Here is an 18,003-nt window from a genome sequence, read left to right as displayed (position 1 = left end):
AGCTTGAGCAGAGAGGAAAATAGACACAGTCCTATGAAAGGGAAGGCTCCCCTGAGTCTAGTCCTGGGGAGTTTAACATGAACAGAGCGCTGAGGCTGTGTTGGAGGAGGGGGGCCGGGAAGTTGCTTTCCCTCCTATAATCTGAGCTTGTTCCAGTAGAGGCAGGTAAAACTGAAACAGTAAGATCAAACCTTGTGGAAGAGTAATGCTGCAGCCAAGGCTGGAGACCAGTGGGAATAGCAGGAGTAAGGAGATTGCAGTTTAGGGAGCTCACTTTTAGTGACAAACAAAAATCCAGAACAAAGAAACATCCAAGCATAACTAACACCCAGAGTACAAACTGGCGCTCTGGCACGCATAACAGAAAGGAGCTGAGCCTTAGCTGAGGAGTGCCTCCCAGTGTCTCCTTATATGTGGTCAGGCCAAATTGGAAACAATAAACCAATTCAGTCTGACCGCATTCTAACATGCTTTTAAAATTCCCCTCCAATCTTACTTACCCAATTTGGACTGGCCACATTCTCACATGGCTGCCTTATCTGCCTGTTGGAGGGGAACCAGACACTATGCAGGGATTTAAACACATATATACCATGATCACAAACACCACACATGCCATACAAACTTGTACAAACCACTTGATGATCCTGGGCAGCAGCTAAGCCTGCTAAAAATAACAGCCTTCATGCCAGCCTTTGGAGAATATATTCAATCTCTCTATAAATTCGACATGCAAATCCAGGGGTCACAACATTAAATATTCAAAAAAACCTTAGGCTATTGCTATCTTACCAACGTGAAGTGTGACACATATTAATGCAGTAGCTGGTTCTGCTCTAGGTTGGGTAACATATTATATATCATTTGTGTAAAAGAAGTCAGCAGCAACCTCTCCCTTCAAGCAGATGGTTAATCTTTGCTTTTCCAGCGGACAAAGAGGGCCAAGAAAAAAAGTCAGCTCAGCTGCTTGTCATAAATAAGGAGTAACATGCCATATTAAAACAAACTCTCTTATTTGAAATGCAATGCAAATTAGAATTACAAGATCTCTTTGAAAGCTAAAAGGCAGTAATAATAAGAGGCTTAAACAGTTATTCTGTACAATTCTAAAAATGCTCATCGCTCCAGTTCCAAGCTATAAAAATGCCAATCATTGTAGGGGGGTGCGTGGAATTGCATCAAAGCAACTCAGGTTGTACGTCCTTAAATGTTTGGGAGTTTAACATCTAATATTACACATTACAAGGTTAAGCTGTCATAATAAAAGCTTTCATATTTCTGTCAGTGCAATTTGAGAGAAACGTCGAAGCGCAATGATGTTATTTCATTTGTAGGCGTTCTTCTTCCAGATTTTCACCAAAGTGACAAAAAATGATTTTGAACCTTATTTCCACTGTATTTTTTTTTTTTTAAATGACAAAAAGGATGTCTATAAAAACACCAATAGTGTTGGTATTTCGATCCATCATGTTTTACATTTTTGTTTTTGATTTTGAAAACTTTTATTTTTGGGTAGAATTCCCAGTTTTGCTTTGTAAAGTTATAATGTTATGCTTCTAGGTACATTACTACAACAAGCAACCACAACAAAAATAACTTTGCAGTGTTGATCTATGGAGCATAAAGCACGACATAGTGTTCTGAGATAGTACAAGGACTTCTCTTTTATTGCAGGTTTGACACATAATAGTGACTGAGACAAAGTACAATGCTCTGCATACTTCTGCTCTTGAAATGGCAGCTGTATTTGTTGCCTTAAAATACATTTCAGAGTCCTTGTAAAAAGTATTCTTCCCTTTCAAGATATACATCAAAGTAGTTTTTGTACTGGCTGTGCAATGGATAGGGGAAGGAATATGTATTGGGAACCGACTTAACAATTTAATATTCCCTGAGCCAGATTCTTAAAGCCTTTTACTGGCACTTTATTTTCTCTGAAAGGCAATACCACCAATTCTACAATGAATAAGAAAAAAAACTAAGATGACTTAATGAGATGTCTGAGTATTTGTAATACCGGTTTGATAACTTTCTGAAATGCGTGCCTGCAACTGTATACAGCTATTTTTGTCCTGTTGGTTTAGAAACTAACTTTTTTTTATTTTTTTATTAAATGTTAACATACGGGACTTCACATTATAAAAATGCTTGAGACTAGCAGCATTCAATGCTCAAGGTATCTGCTTCATTCTAACTTGCTAGGTGAGGAAATGTGCTGGTCCTGGATCTAAAATGAATTGAATTGCTATCTGAACAGCAGCAGCCAGTAGTACTCGTCTCTCTGTTAGAATAGTTTTGAAAAGCTTTAATCAACTTGAGGATATACTGTAGAAAGACAAGCTAGGTGTCTGTAGGTTGAGTTGGCATCGGAAACACAGTCGGGGCACTGGGATTACCTGGGGGCAAAATGAATCTATGATATCAGTCACAATGTCATCTCAGTTGATTTACAAAACCGTCAGCTTGCACTTCTAATGTAGTCTCAGTGTTTAAAGATTTGTTTAAAGCACTTCTCCTCTCCTCTGAAATACTTTCCCCTCACCTGACAGCCCCAGTATCTTGCTTCCTCAATATGTTTTGATCAGCGCTGCAGGAAGTTGAGTAATAAGATTTGTAGATTGGTGACATCTGACTGATCATTTATAAATATCAAGTTTGGGTTTAAATACAATTGAATTTGCATCCATTTGCATGCAGCATATGGACAGGGAATAGAAAGCTGGGCCTGTTTTTGTTATTTGTGTCTCCAGGCTTTGTTCACTTGGGGTTTTTTCACATAGCTTTATTATTCTAATTTGATATCATTAAAGCTAATAAAACTGTTTCCAGCTAATGACTATCTAAGCATAAAGAATGTTCCCATCTTTGCATAATAGTTATCAAGCTGGCAATTATTGATAAGAAAATGCATTTTAATGTTGGAAAGGCTATAATATGTTATACAATTCATGGCCACTAAAGAGCCAGCATTGCAACTGTGATAAGGGTAGAATATAAAATACTTCTAATGTAAATAGTGCCGAGTTTTTTAAAGAAGTAAAACATTTTAAGATGCCTCAAGTCTCGATGAAATGGCATTAAGCAAGCTGTCAAATCACAATGCAGAGTGTTACTAAGAATAACCATAATAATCCATAAAAGCAAAATAAAAAAAAATGCCAATGCCAATATGATACCCTCCCCCAACACACCCGCTTCTACCAAGACCCTGTGCCAGTCTTCTCAAAGACATGCCTAAGCCAGATAGCAGCCTACCTATCTGCTGTTTCTTCTTTCTACTATGTCAAGTCAAAATACAATGTTGCAAAATAGATCACTTTTTATGGATAAAGTGTAGTAGCAAACTATTGAAAGGAGTTTCCGTATATCACTGTTCAGTTCAGTTCTATTTAACTGAAGGACTAGTACTATAGAGAAGCCCTCTGCTCCCTGTTTATCCACAGGAGTTCCACAAAGCACTGGGTCTCTTTCTAATTGTTCAAACAAACTCGATCTCACTCTAGTAAAGAAAGCTATATGTGTGACCACACAAAGATGAGGATAATGCTGTACTTTTTTTTCAAGGTGTGATATACTAGAGTCTCCATGTACAAATGTCTTTGATCCATACAGGGTATTAAAATATTGTTCAAAGGTTTCATAAGCCAGTTGACTTTCAGTTGCTTACATTTTAACCCAATACAGTACAGATGCAACAGCCAATCTAAAGTGATAATGTTTTGTTTTTTCTTCTTAACACTGTATTTATTAGGTGGGAGTTTAGGTTATGACCTCATGACCTAGGTGACCATGATGATTGAAAGTAATCTATATTCGAAGCAAGGCCGTTGGTGCAGAGTGGTTGTTCTTATTTTTGACTCGTGAGTGCACCTTTCCTGATCTCAGTGAGTTTAGAGAATACTCAACTTGATTAAGAATGACTGCACTAAACCGCAATAAGCCAATTATAATGAAACTCATTGTTCCTTCTTTCTGATGGCCTTTCTGGATCATGACTGTTGAAAGATGATGCTTTTTATCTTATTTTGAGGCACTCCCCTAACAAAAAAGGAAAGAATGCAAGGATCATGCCAGGATTAAGCAAGCATCATAAACACAAGTTTAAAGCAAGAAATATGCAAATATGAAACCAAGGATAAAGGAGGATGTCATGCATGGCCTTGCACACAAATTCCCGGTTCTCACTATTCCACAGCTGCCAGTATTACACTCTGTCAGAGGCATGGCTGTGCATCTTCTTAGGTGCTTTTCCTAGTCATTGCGTATTACTGTACATTTATTTCAAAGGAACCAATCCCAGTGGGATCCAGTTTTGTGGTTGGGTTTTGCTGTGGGTGAAAAAAAAATGTCTACATTCAATAAAGCCCTTATTTAAATCACACATATACCACTCAAGGACTGGCTATCCCTAGGCTCTGCATTTAACCCTGATCAAGCAAAGAGATTGCAGATATATCACTCAAGCTTAATTTAAATCAATGACATTGTCAGGTAATTTATTGCATTGTGGAAGGACATGAGTCCAGCCAACATCTATCTCATTTATTTAAAATCATAGACACCCTCTGGCGCAATGACTACCTGTAATTCCTCTGAAATCATTATTCTGCGCACACACACACACACTGACAGTGTTGTACCTTTATCATTTTAATATTTGCATGCCTACAAAAGGATGTCCTCTGTAGGAACAGCACATAATTGATTGCAACTTCACATTTGATTGGGCTTAACAGTTTAAGTTTCATCAGCAGAAGTTACAAGCCCAACACGAATTGCTATATACAGAATGCTTACAATGATATTTCTATTTTCTGGTACGTTTGAGAAGTATGATGGGCGGTGCATTGAAACTGAAGTGAGCATATCTTCAGTGATGTTTGATTTTTTATTTCCTCAAAGGACACAGAGGGGGGTAGGCTTAGGATATTAGTGTTAGGGACATATCATGCAAAAAGATTTACACATTAAGTACATTGTAAGTGTGCATAACAACATTGTAACTATGTGTAAGTACACATGTATTTACTAAGTAACTGCTATGTAATTGCACAGTAATTAGAGACGCAATGTCTTGGAAAGATAAAAGCAGGTTTGTATGCCAAGACAAAACAGGGAAAGTACATGTTTGCTTTGTGTGCCAAAAGCTTTTGCCAGCTGAAGATTAAGAAATAAAACTGTGTAAAAGCAGGAGTCCAGGAGGGGAGGACAGGCTCTATAGTTTTGGCATCGGGGGAATAATTCCTGCATCTCTGGTGCCAAAGTGGCAGGTCTCGTACTGTATAAATACACCTGTTAGTCATTGTTTGTGTCATGTTCAATGGTTCCTGTCTATTGCCTAGTCGCTTTCTTTGAGGGTTTAACCTGGTAATGTAGTGCGCTTTGGTTTCAGCAAAATAGTAAAGCACTGTAGATGTTTTTTAAATTGCAATCTGAGCAACATGCTGTGTCTTAACAATGTTAATGCAAAGTAGTACTGCCACTGTGCGAAGTACCCACAAAGCCACGTCTAGTCAAAGCTACCAATCAGGGAGGCTTTTATTCTCCTATTATGCCTATGATGTTAATACCCAAAGGAACTAATAATAATGTCATGTTCATGCACTTTGTTATTCTCTAGTAGAATCAGGGGATGCAAACAGCAGGACAAATCGATTGCATAAACTCCTATAGTGCGCTGTTCCTGTACTGGCTTACAGATTTTCACATACTCAGACAACAGTTAATTAAGAATAATCACACAGACTCAGGTATTCAAAGTTTAATGAATCAGAGTGTATATTTATTCTTTCAGTTTATTATAAATGGATCCAGTGATTGCAGATCTACTTCGGATCCTAGCTCATTTGCAGTCCAGGCAGTTTGGTGTCTTTGCAAACTAACAGGATCAATCCTATATAAAGCCATATGGTTACAACACGTACCTTCAAGCAGTCCAAGACACCCATTTACACTAATCCATAAAATATAACAACATCTCTAAAGCTAATAATAATCCTATCCTATAGCATCATGCTTTCCCACATGACCCCATCTCACCTGGTGAGTCGCATCACATCCCAAACATTCAATTATCCTTAGATTGTCTAATTTAACATTTACATGGGAAAAGGATAATCCCTGTGGATCATCAGGGGCACACTCAAACATAATCCTACAATGCTTTACCATATGGGTAGATGCAGGACACAGTTTTGGTTCTGCTTGTGGCCGCCCAGTTTTACACCTTTTGACGTCCACATATTAGTCTAGATCAGTGGTTCCCAACCTTTTTCAATCTAGAGACCACCTTGGTGGTTGGATTTTTTTCCCACGGACCACTTGCCACACATTATATTTCACGACAGCATTTTGAAACTAATTTGTATGTGTATAAGTACACGTAGAAAGCAAAGTATTTATATAATGTATCTAACTTAATGAGATTCCAGGGCTTGAATCTTCATTACCAGTTCACCAAATGCTCTCATTTTAAGCATTTTTTAAAAAAAGCTATTTGTTTCAAAATTCTGATGCTTAGTAGATATAGGGCAGCAGTGTGGAGTAGTGGTTAGGGCTCTGGACTCTTGATTGGAGGGTCTTGGGTTCAATCCCAGGTGGGGGGACACTGCTGTTGTACCCTTGAGCAAGGTACTGTACCTCAATTGCTCCAGTAAAAACCCAGCTGTATAAATGTGTAATTGTATGTAAAAAATAATGTGATATCTTGTAACAATTGTAAGTCGTCCTGGATCAGGGCGTCTGCTAATTAATAAATAATAATAGATAAATGGCGTCTCAATTTTGCAGGATTAAGAGTTTTGTTTGACAAAACCTCTTGACAAATAATGCACTGGAACTTGGGTCGTCCTCAGATCCAGTAAATGTAAATGCCAGTTCTGTTCCCGCAGCCGTTACCTCGTGTAGCAAATGAATCTATTCATTTCTACCCCAATTTATTGCACTCCCTCGAGTCGCAAACTTCGCTCGATGCACATATTAAAAAAAAAAAAAAACACGCCGGAATACGAAGACGAAGGTGGATGGGAAGCAATTTGAAAAATTAAAAAAATGATTGGAGACTGTGTTAGCACTGGTGGGCTGTGATGTGTAAATTAAACGCGACTGGTGGTGTACAGTCAATAGTATTTATAGCATTTTGGTTAAATATGACGGCGTCAGAACAGACTGTATACAGAAATGATCCTTTAAAATATTTTATTTTTTCATTATTTGCTTTGAGCAATATATGCTTTTTCAATTTGCAGTTTGATCTATTCCTGGTTTTACTGTGAGTTTAATAAGACATACCTGAGTAAGTATCCCATCATCATTGAGTTTGAAAAGCTTGTAGGCAACAGCTGTACAGCAAGAATCTAATCAAAGTCTTTCTGCTTACACAAGCAGACATTCAGAGGAAGATAATGACCTGGTGCTTCTTGATTGACTGAGGCATTGTACCACGTTCTGTTAAGTTTTTAAAGGAATCACCCAACAACACCCTATTGCAATAGAAACAATGGAATTAAGCGCTTAAAATCAAGCTGTGCAGGACATAGATCGGGTTGATTGTTATTTTAAAATGTAGCTCCAGAAGTGGCCAGTAGAGGACAGGAGTGAGCTTCATTTTACATCTCTAGCGCTGCCTTTTGGAGACCGGATTCATTTCCTTGTCTCTTCTTGTTTGAAAGTAACCATTGGGTTAGCTTTTAATAATATGTTAACAAAAACTATTTTCTGTTTCAATGCCCGAAATACGGTACATTCGGATGAAGGAATGCTAGGCTGGGAATGCGGATCTTTGATCTTTGTAGGTTGGACATTATTTTGGCCAAGTACTGGTGATCACGAGATTGTGATAACAAGCAAACCAGCATCGGAGCTTGTTTGTTGAGCGTATTTAACCCCCTTTCACTCACCGGATCATATTATACAGATCCGCTGTTTCGTGTAGTATTCGGTAATAACTGGATCTCAGACTTATATATATATATATATGTACCCTTGAGCAAGGTACTTTACCTAGATTGCTCCAGTAAAAACCCAACTGTATAAATGGGTAATTGTATGTAAAAATAATGTGATATCTTGTAACAATTGTAAGTCGCCCTGGATAAGGGCGTCTGCTAAGAAATAAATAATAATAATACTATATATATATATATATATCTTGCAAGAATTGTAAGTCGCCCTGGATAAGGGCGTCGGCTAAGAAATAAATAAATAAATAAATAAATAAATAAATAAATAAATAAATAATAATAATAATAATAATAATAATAATAATAATAATAATAATAATAATAATAATAATAATAATAATAAAAATAATAATAATATACACACACAAACAATATTAATAAAATGGTACTTGATTAATATATACCCCGTTGCAAGTCTCCTTCAGAGAGTAAAAAAGAAAAATGAAAAAAAGAAAAGCCACCGTATTCTGTTACAGAATTAATGAGAAAATTCACGAAGAACAGCATTGGTGAAGAAAACACAAACAGAAAAAAAAACCGCTTCTGAAAACGCTGTTCAAAGTGATTTGATAGTTTTCAGATGAGCTCACATTGCTGATGACCGGATCGCATCTACCAATCAACACAAGGATTATGAACAGTCACTCCCAACTAGTGAGGAGAGTCAATGAATATTAATACAGCGGGAGTCCACTTTCATCCGCGCAAAGTTAGCAGGTTATCAAAGAGACTAAAGCTGGCAGCGGAGTCGGGTTCACTCTGCATTCTCAGTCACACGTTTGTGCTTATTTTATGCTTAATTACCCTTTGGATACAGTGAGTGGTCATTCACAGGGTTCTCCCGCATGGCAATGGGGCGGTGAAAGTACGAGGGGCGTGCGGCAAACGCAGACGTGCCTAGCACACTACTTCCAAAATACTTTGTCAGTTACCAGTGTTTCCCTTTAAAATGTCAAGACTTCGTCCATCAGGATCTGTCCAATGCAAGCCGAGCTGCTCATTTGGAAGGAGGCGAGATTGCTGCCTTTCTGGTCTAAAGATGCGCTCGTGTAAATTGTGACAAAGGCTGTCAGGATTGAAATCAGAAATCGATATTCTAAGAATGCGTGGCGATTATCTTTTGGAATATTAACAATCTTGTTTTTTGGATTTTTTTTTTCTTCTGCTGGCGTGCTGTTTGGTTTTAGCGGCTAGTACTAGGTCTGCTAACACAATTCGACTATTGAGATCCGCGGCTGTTCTTACCTCCAGTTTCAGCAAGAACTGTGCTGGACAGAGTCAGTTTGTTGGTAAGGGTCCATGCGAGAATTGGGGTGAAAACATGTCTGGTCATTTCTCTGTGTGGCTCCATGCTGTCAGAGATGGCATTTTGGTCCAGCACTCCAGCTTTAACCCCTAAAGTGCCTCGAAAGATTTTGTTCATGTTCATTCTCTCCCTCTCTGTCACCTACTTATTCTACAGTTTGATGAGCTGTTACAATACCCTGCAGTTTCCCCTGCAAGAAAACTACCTGTACCAAGCCAGGCTAGTGACAGAAGAGTCCACTTTCGCTGCGTTACGAGAAAAACTTTATTCCGCCACATCATCACAGGGCTATTTCGGCAAAAACGTGGAAAGCACCACGGAGCAGACGCAGACAGCGGACTATGCAGTCTCCGTCGCAGTCATTGAAGATACCGGTACTCTTGGAACTGAGGAGAGAGCGATGGGCTGGGTCAAAACTCAGTTAGCTCCCACGGAAATGATCACGGGTCACACGGTCGTTTTCGAGAGGGAGCAGCACCAGGAATCCAGCACCACGGACGACGAACTAAACCGAAGAGGGAATAGCACAGCTACCCCCGATTATGGGGAAAAAAAGTTACCCCACGCCATTATTATTGGAGTGAAGAAAGGGGGTACCAGGGCTCTTTTGGAAGCCCTGAGGGTCCACCCTGACGTGAGGGCAGTAGGAGTAGAGCCCCACTTCTTTGATAGGAACTACGAGAAGGGATTTGCCTGGTACAGGTACGCGCCGCTTTGTTTCATTGGTTTTATCTGGCTTTCTGATACTATAGTCAGATCGACTGGGTTTCTCGCTAGTGTCTGGATAGTATACATCATTCGGTTTCATACAGACCTCTGCCTGTCCCGTTACTGTGCGATGTGGTTTCATCAGGGTGATTTGGTAATGTGCTTTGATAAGTGGTGACGTGCCATTACGGAATAACCGAGCCCGACAAGATTGTAATGTACACAGTTAGCCCACTTGCTTAAAAATTATACTGTTTCACAGAACGCATTAATTGGTCCTTTTGTCCGCGCACAACCCTGCGTGTATTTTTAATAATACAATATTAATAAATTATACAACCGCAATTGGGGCAACAGGGGTTATTTTCCACACTTTAGATTTCAAATATTGTCTTTGTTGTGTACTATATATATATATATATATATATATATATATATATATATATATATATATATATATATATATATATATAGTACAAAACAATATCAAGTGGGCATAATTTAAGTTGCTTTTAAATAAACATGCGACTTAAAAACAATACCGCATTTGTGACGAAACCCATGGAATGTAATATGGTGCATTATGTGGCACAGAAAAGTGTTAAATAAGTTATAGGCCACCTTGAATATAGTACTCATTTCCTGGTACACCGAGTAGCGTTGAGGATTGATGCTGTGCACAAGAGGAACTCTCACTCAATACATGTCAGGATGTGAAGGTTCAGTGAGGAATGATTGATCATATACAGTATATGGACTTCATGCTACTTTAATCACCTGTTAGGCGACGCCCTGTATAAACAGCTAATGAACTAAAAACAGTTTACTCCTGAAGGTTCGTTGAGGTTACCGCCAAGAAGAAACAACATCGCATTCATCTGCTATTAGGTGAAAAAAAAGGGTTCAGCGGTGTACCTGACAAATACTTGCATTCACAGTACGTTGCGACTGTCGTGAACAGAATACAGATGCTTTTTTAGGCTCATTATTTTGTGTGACATGCTTATTTTGTTATAGTGTAAATAACATCAATGCTGTGCTTAGCAAATCAAAAACAGTCACATCAACGCCGTCAACCTTATGGTTTGGCTAAATAGAGGCTTATTTTGTGTAACCGTGTAATGAAATACTGCAAACAGTTTTAACTACATGTATGTATCGTTCACCTCCAGTGACTATGCAAATACATGAACAGTAGTACAACAGAAATAATTCATAATAGAATACAGCTTTGAAGCTTGATTTCACGATGAAAAAAATAAGCTACTTTAATTAAGATACTCCAATGTCTTTTTTTTTTTTTTTTTTGGTGCGTGACTATGGTTTATTAAACTTGCATCAGGATCGCATCAGCGTTTATTTTAATGATCCAAACACCTGCGGATCTAAATACCGCCGTTCTTTAACCCTTTATTAACCCAACTAAGGGTTACTCCAGGCGTGACTAATTCTATCACTTACTAAGTGCAATACAAATACAGTTAATGTAGTCTGTGAAAAGTCAGATTTATACATTTTGCAATGACAGTATTAAGCTCTGCCACTGTTTAGATCATTAAAATAGACCCCATATTTTAAGCCCGCACATACATAACACAGCAGGATTCTTGTAAAGTTTAATACACTAGATTTTAAATCCTTCATTTACATGAACACATTCACTTAATTAGTAATGTATTGTGGTAGGGACAATAGAACTAGGGTATTGAGGTGGCTTTTTGAAATACACCATCCTGAGCTATTTTATTTATCTTCTAGCAAGCATTCAAGTGTGTTTAGCCAAACCGAATGATCGCTTTTATGATATCTTTCCTAGTGACCTCCCCTTTGAAAATTACATTTGACCACATTCCAAGAGGGAAAGTCATTACTGCAGTTCTGTTCAGTATTAAGGGGAATACGCTTACTGATTTATATATATATATATATATATATATATATATATATATATATATATATATATATATATATATATATATATGGTAGAGTACAATTACAAATAAATTCTAACACAGGTATTATAATAGATAATTTTGCATACCCTAAAAATAACACAGCAATTGTGATTGATTAGTTAAACACACGTCTGTGGTGGATGTCTTTTTAACGGCATGGCAGTAAATATGTAGCATTAGACATAATAAAATATAATATTAACAAAGCAATTATTTTGATTTATATGTAATATACATTCATTGCCATGGAGGTCACTTGATGGAATGCCGTGCCCCTATTGATTTGGCGGCGACAGCTCATACAATTCCCTATCAGTGCGGAGCAGCAGGCACAGTATATTTCAATAGGTGGCACTGTGGGTCTGCAACACTGGCATTCGGTTTGCAGTGACTGTAGAGATAACTGTGATTCATGGAGAAGCGGAAGCTCAGTAGAAGGGATGGAAGACATTGTTTTCTTTGCAATTCATTTTTATATATTACTAGATTCTTGTGAGTGAGGCAGCGAGAAGGAACAATGGGGTTAATTGGCTTCCCTCTTACCATATGCCTGCATTATTTTTCTCCTCTAACATCCCCTCCACCAGCTTTGCAACTGTGTCTTCTCTTTAGGGTCTAACAAAGTATTAGGTTGCTAATTTAACAGTACGAGGAACTGCCTTTTTTATTCACAGCTCTTTTATACCCTCCTTAATAGATTTCTCTTTCTTGGCAATTGAACGCCTAAGATGTGCGTAAAAGGTGATTCAGGATCAAATTAATTAAAATGCTTAACCCAGCTTTCAGGATGAAAAAAAGCATCTGAAGCATTGCATGACAAAATGTGTATTGACACAATGTGACGCAGATTAGGAGTTATCTTTTAAAGCAGTCTCAGAGAAATCCACAGCAACGAAACAAAGTCATTATTTTTTTGCCGACATGTTGATTGAAAGGATGTTAATTCCAAGGGAAAAAACAACCCAATTGCTTCAAAGCTTTTGTGACCTTTAAGGATGTTAGCAGCATCTAACAACTTCTGAAATGCTTCTGAGGTGCATTTGCATATATCTGACAAGCTTGTGATAACGCAGTATCTGTGGCCTGGCTACTGCTGGATGAAAAGATATCAACGCTATCTAAAAAGTGACATTTAGGGAATAACTACTACTCTCTCAGTTGATTTTGCTATTTTTCATTGTTGTCAAGGGGACTTCTCCCTTTCTTGAAATATTACATCTTGCATCTCAGCACAAATGTTATTGCTTAGGGGCTGCAAGAGGCCCGTGTGGGGCATTTCTCAACACTTGTGATGTAATACACAGAAGTAATTTCTTTCACATGATTTTTGCTCAGAGCGTTTCCCAATTGACAAGAAAGGGTAAGAGGTTGAATAAAAACACCTTTTGTCATAGACTTAGATTGTAGAGGAGATCAAGACCAAGGTCATGGAAAGAAAGAAAGAAAGAAAGAAAGAAAGAAAGAAAGAAAGAAAGGTTTTTTTGTGGGAAAAGTGCAATGAAGTTTAGTAAAATCATAGTAAGAGGTGAGCAAAAAGTTTGCATGCCAGTCCAGAACAGATTCATAACAGACCCTGGATGAGAGAAATGGATAAGAGTTAACACTATTGGGAATTCATCCAGTTGAATGGGCTTGAACATTGATCAGCTTGTCTGTCTGATCAGTACAGCCTTGATGGGGTCAGATCATTTATATAAAATAAGGACTATATCTAAAGGATTACTAGATTTAGTCTACAATCCTGAGCCCTGTATTAATGGACATATTGTAAGCTTCTCTGATACACTCCGATATAGTGGCTGTGTTGAATGAGTGCAGAAACTCCATAAGTCTGCAACCAATGTCATTTACTTTGTAGCATGCAGCTAGCTTTCTGCTTGCTGTATGCACATAAATGATGTTGTAATAAAATGTTAGTATTGGGGGATTAAACTGAAGGGTGGCATCTATTTTATTCATTGGAGTCCCATTAATGAGATGGTTGTTGGCAGTATTATAGAATAAATAGTATTTCATATTTCCGAGTGGTTGAAATTGGCTCAAATCGGAGTTCAGCCATCGGGTCTTTCATTGAAGTTGTGTGAAGTGTGAAACCCTTTGCAACTGAGCTCAGGCTACACAACCCAAATTCCTGGCTGATTTTTTGTCTGTCTATCGTAATTGTATGTACAGTATCTCATTCTGATGGTAGACACAGATACATTTAAAAGAAAAAAATCCAGATTAATACTCTTTCCAATTTGCAAATTATATACACACACATATTAGCCTGAACATATTTTTTTAGAAATCAAAGTCAATGATGGATCATTTCTCTCTCTCTCTCTCTCTCACTCTCACTCTATCTCTCTCTCTCACTCTCACTCTCTCTCTCTCTCACACACTCTCTCTCTGTCTCTTTCTCTCTCTCTGTCTCTGTCTCTCTCTGTCTCTCTCAGTTAGCCTCTCAATCACACCTGAGCCAGCTCTTTATTCACGCAAAAAGAGTAAGGTTAAAGTGCCCTTTACACAGATTTAATCCATCTTACTGGCTAATTAAAGCAATTCTCGACAGCTCTCAACACACTTAAGCATGAGCAGTTTTAAGCAGGAAATTAAAAACTGTACACATCAGTGCTCTGTGACTACGAAGCTTGGTAAACCACTTGAAATTAAAATGAAACGTAGGTGTAACGGGTTTGACACTGGTTACGTGTTGGTATTACATTAATAAAAATGTCTTACTTGCAATACAGCCTATCAGCAACACAGATATCCAGTTATACACATAGTTAAACCATCAGCTAAACCAAGGTAGGGAACTGCTGATTAATAAAGAAATTACTGAATAAATACCATTGCATGCAGGTCACTGTCATTTGTTGGTGTGCCACAATGGGCAAATTCTTTAATCAGTATTTTCTGTATGCATAAACACATATTACATTTGGACTACATAGAAATGAGGATACTCTAATCCTGCAAATTCTGTATACCTCTAAATACGTCAAATGTGAATAGTAATGATCTATAAAATAAGGCTTAAATTAAAGGAATTGATGTAATTCATTTGCTGTTTTAAACATGATATTGAGACTGTGTATGACTGCATCACAAGAGAACTCAATGAATTTCCAACTTACAGATTTCTTAACCCAGTTGATCCATGCTAATATTTTGTATTTGACGCTGTTCAATGTTGACTTTGGCAGGTGCACCACTTTTACATCGCCTGGTCTGGTGCCATTCTGAGGGTGCCACCTGGTAGCATACAGGTGTAAAAAGAAACCTGCTGTTTGCATTTCACTTGAAATTAAACAAAAAAAAAATAAACATCCAAAACAGACTATAAATATTAACCCTTTAGGTGGGGTGTTTTATTTTAAATGCCAGCAGCAGTGGAACTGTCAAACACCTACTGTTTTATAAAGTTTAGCCATATAGATTGAACAACAAAATAGCAAATTGATCACCCAATGCAATATAACCCTAACCATTTCCTGCAATTGTGTTTAAAATCAACAGAGGTGTAATGATAAAGAGCAAATTGTTTGAAAAAGATATTTTTTGCATGGTTATTTTTTTATGTTTGCAATTATTCCAAGGTATTCTGGTGTGCCAAAGCTGAGGGAGAAGTTGTGACAGGAACAGCATAAGGAGCTGGTGCCACTGATTGACAGACTACTTTTCAAAACTAGTAAAGCACAACTTCCTAATGCTAATCTAAAATTTGCTTAGATTTGTGGAAATCATTCATAAGGAACCAGGTTGAGTATCAAAGAGGTTTGCACTAATCTGCATGATTGTGAGTGAAATACAGCCCTGGACATCTGCCTGGGAACAGTAATAGATGGGTATTCTTGCAGAACGTTTGCAAAGTATCTCATTAGGAACAGGAAAGCTAACTAGACAGATATAATATGTTTGAAGCCTGGTGGTTAGCAGGGTTTTTTTATAAGCAAGTTGCAAAAAGTGGACTTAGAAATACAAGCAGAATGTCCTTTTTTATTTACTTATTCATTCTATCTATATATGTTTTTTAGCGATCATAATTAATAAAACAGGGGAACCAGAAATGAGGAAAGCCCTAAAATAAAAGGCATGACTTAAAATTCCTAGGTTTATATAATTCTAAGATATTTTATTCAAAGACCCAGCAGCATTATATACAACTAAAAAAACAAACTAAAAAACTAAAACTAAAAAAAAAGTCAGTTCTTACTAGGTTTGACTTCAGGTCATCAGTTTGTTAATTTGCCTCCGGCGATGAACAGAAAACAGGGAGAGAGTTCTGTGTATTATTTGGGAACCCGAGCATCTGTCAGTGTTGTGTTAAGACTGGACGAACTGCATTTGTTACACTGTGTCTGGCTTTAATGTTAACCAAATGCTTGATCACTAGTTTGTAGAAAGCACTTTTGTTTTGTTTTTGTGGCCTATGCTTAGCTGAGGCTATTCATTTTAATTCACTTACTGTATGACTCTGGCAGTGCAGAATCTGTGGTGTGAGTTAATGTTTTCAGTGTTTTTCCAGAGTTCCTCAATTGCAATTACATGTCAAGTTTCTTTCATGCAATCAGTTGACTCGAGAAGCTTGTTCTTTACAGTGAACAGCCCCCGCGTTTTTCCTTGTTTGGTTTGTTCAATGCATTTTGTATTTGATAGAATTCCAACAATGGAAAATTCCACTTCAGGGCCCCGTTTTAACAAGACGTTGTGTCTCAATTGTTCATCTTGGTGGGAGATGATCCAGTACAGGAGCGAGCCTGTTGGATCTGTTAGATCTGTTGGATCTGTTGGATCTGTGCAGATTGGAAACATGGCGGCCCGGGTTTAGGATCTAAAGCATCAGTGCTGTTGTGGCCATGCCCTTAGGGGCTTCTTAATACCAAGATAGAAATTGTGGCCTATAGTCATTTTGTAACACTAAATCAGTGGCAGCCCATGCTGGCAAGTATGCAAACCAGGTACTCCTATAACATTGTGGGTGACACTTTTTCTTTAAATAAAACCCCAGAGATGCCACAGCTAAGCTAGTGAGACATACACTACAGCTGTTTGGTATTATGTTAATTGGTGTAGCTAGAGGTGATGTGTTTTTTTTTTTTTTTTGTTAGATAGTTTGGATAACTGCCATTAACAGGATTAGGCTGCTGTCAATGTACTTTGCCGCTTTGATGGGATTATTTACACTTCTCAATTACCAAGGCCAATTGTTTCGGAATGACACCTTTGGAGAAATTTCAAATGTGTGGGCTCCCATTTCCTTCACCTCTCCAAACCTGCAATTGTTATTTGTGAAGATTTTATCACAGGCCTGTTGGCTATCATTGTTGCAGTATAATTCTGAGATGTTTTACATTACGTTATATGGGCATGAAGCTTCTACTAATTAAGCTACTTTTATAGATTAGTAAAAGCATGAACGATTCACACAAAAAAATAAAGATCAGTTCTACATCGCATAGGGGAGTCAGTGGTAAGTGCGGTCAGTCTTTTCTCTAGCTATGCCTCTTATAATTGCCATGAAGAAGATGTCAAAACAGTGACTCTGAAAAGTATCCTTGAGTGTCATTGCTTCTGTCTTCATTTGAACTGCTGTTGTATGTCATTTATCTTTCTATATGCTCATCCTTCTCTGTGCCAAGTTGGGTCACCTACCCTCTGTCCTTAGTCAAATCCCACTTAAATTACAACTCTGGTAAAAGACATACCCAACCTGGTTGTGAGACAGAGTATTAGGATCAGGCCTGGGATCATTAAACCTTAAAAAAAATGTGTGGCTGTTGCTTTTCTTCTTAAACTAATCCTTGTTTTTATTTTTTTCTATTAAAGCCTGGGCATTAGTCATGCAGACAGAATTTTAATTTTCTGTGAGGTGCTAGGGCATGGGGCTGCAAACACGGTTACTGCACACAATATTCCCACTATACACAACAAATCAAATCAAAATAAATAACACATGAGCAGGTGAAGTATGCAGGCAGTGGATCACATCATCCGTCCCTGTGTCTGGTTACTCACCAGGGTTGAAATAACATTTTGGGCAACATTCTTCAAATAAAAGTGTATTAACTGTTTACAGGTAGATTGC

At 37.8% G+C, this 18,003-nt stretch overlaps 1 protein-coding gene across 1 annotated transcript in view; it reads left to right on the top strand.

The window, feature by feature from the left end:
- Positions 1–8,679: 8,679 nt before the first annotated feature.
- Positions 8,680–18,003, top strand: part of LOC117431692 (heparan sulfate glucosamine 3-O-sulfotransferase 4) — a 52,977-nt gene continuing 43,653 nt past the window's right edge. Inside the window, exon 1 of the mRNA XM_034052930.3 lies at positions 8,680–9,969. Coding sequence (XP_033908821.2) covers positions 9,311–9,969 — 659 coding nt within the window. The 5' untranslated portion in view covers positions 8,680–9,310. The remainder of the gene's footprint in view (positions 9,970–18,003) is intronic.

Source organism: Acipenser ruthenus, chromosome 22 (genome assembly GCF_902713425.1).
Source record: "Acipenser ruthenus chromosome 22, fAciRut3.2 maternal haplotype, whole genome shotgun sequence".
Lineage (NCBI taxonomy): Eukaryota > Metazoa > Chordata > Actinopteri > Acipenseriformes > Acipenseridae > Acipenser > Acipenser ruthenus.
This window is presented reverse-complemented; position numbering and strand designations above follow the sequence as displayed.